The 713-nt window shown below is 56.2% G+C and overlaps 1 protein-coding gene across 1 annotated transcript in view; it reads right to left on the reverse strand.

Annotated features, from left to right (window-relative positions):
- The window catches only part of TMBIM4 (transmembrane BAX inhibitor motif containing 4), a 20,618-nt gene extending 20,166 nt beyond the window's left edge, over positions 1 to 452 (reverse strand). The window contains exon 1 of the mRNA XM_006923711.3: positions 212 to 452. Coding sequence (XP_006923773.1) covers positions 212 to 308 — 97 coding nt within the window. The 5' untranslated portion in view covers positions 309 to 452. The remainder of the gene's footprint in view (positions 1 to 211) is intronic.
- Positions 453 to 713: the final 261 nt, after the last annotated feature.

Consider the following 713-nt stretch of genomic DNA (forward strand, 5'->3'; position numbering starts at 1 on the left):
ACCCCCGAAGGAGGGCGCACTCCCCAGGAGGCCGGGGAGCAGGGAGGAAGACAAGGGCCTTCTCTCCCAAACCCTGGAGACCCGCGCTCTTTTTGCCAGCGCAGACGGGAGCGCACGCTCCCTCAGAAGCCAAAAATCTGCCCCCGGAGGCAGAGTGCACAGCAGCGCCGATCAGGAGTGGCCGGGAGAGGCCGAGGGACGGGCCACGTACCCATTCGGATGTGCACACTTGACGAGGCCACGCAGCTGCCGTAGTTGAAGTCATCCTCGATGGAGAAGCGAGGGTAGCGGGGATCCGAGTCGGCCATAAAGGCAACAGAAGCCTTAGCTTTCGCTGCCGAACAAAGACGGCGCGCCAGATGCCAACTGTCCCCAGCTCGCTTCCGGGTGAAGTAGTGCGGCCAGAACGGGTGGTGCCGCGCTCGCGCTGCGAAGCCGGAACTAGTGGATGAGCTCAGCTCGAAAATTAAGTTAGGCTGAGAGAAAAGTTACTTCAGGTTAGGGAGGGAGCGAAGACGAGTGACGCGCTCGTTTTAAAACCTCGGACTTGGAGAGTTGCGGAAAGCGATAGAGGCGAAGTCCCATTCATCCATGCATTGTACAAAACTTCGTGTACTTTAATCATCACATTGGGAGTGGGGTGTATTTTTAATTCTATTATTTTTAACAATAACGGTAATGCTTAAATTTGGGCGGTTTCTGTAAACCGGGCT

This window comes from Pteropus alecto, unplaced genomic scaffold (assembly GCF_000325575.1).
Source record: "Pteropus alecto unplaced genomic scaffold, ASM32557v1 scaffold76, whole genome shotgun sequence".
Classification (NCBI taxonomy): Eukaryota; Metazoa; Chordata; class Mammalia; order Chiroptera; family Pteropodidae; genus Pteropus; species Pteropus alecto.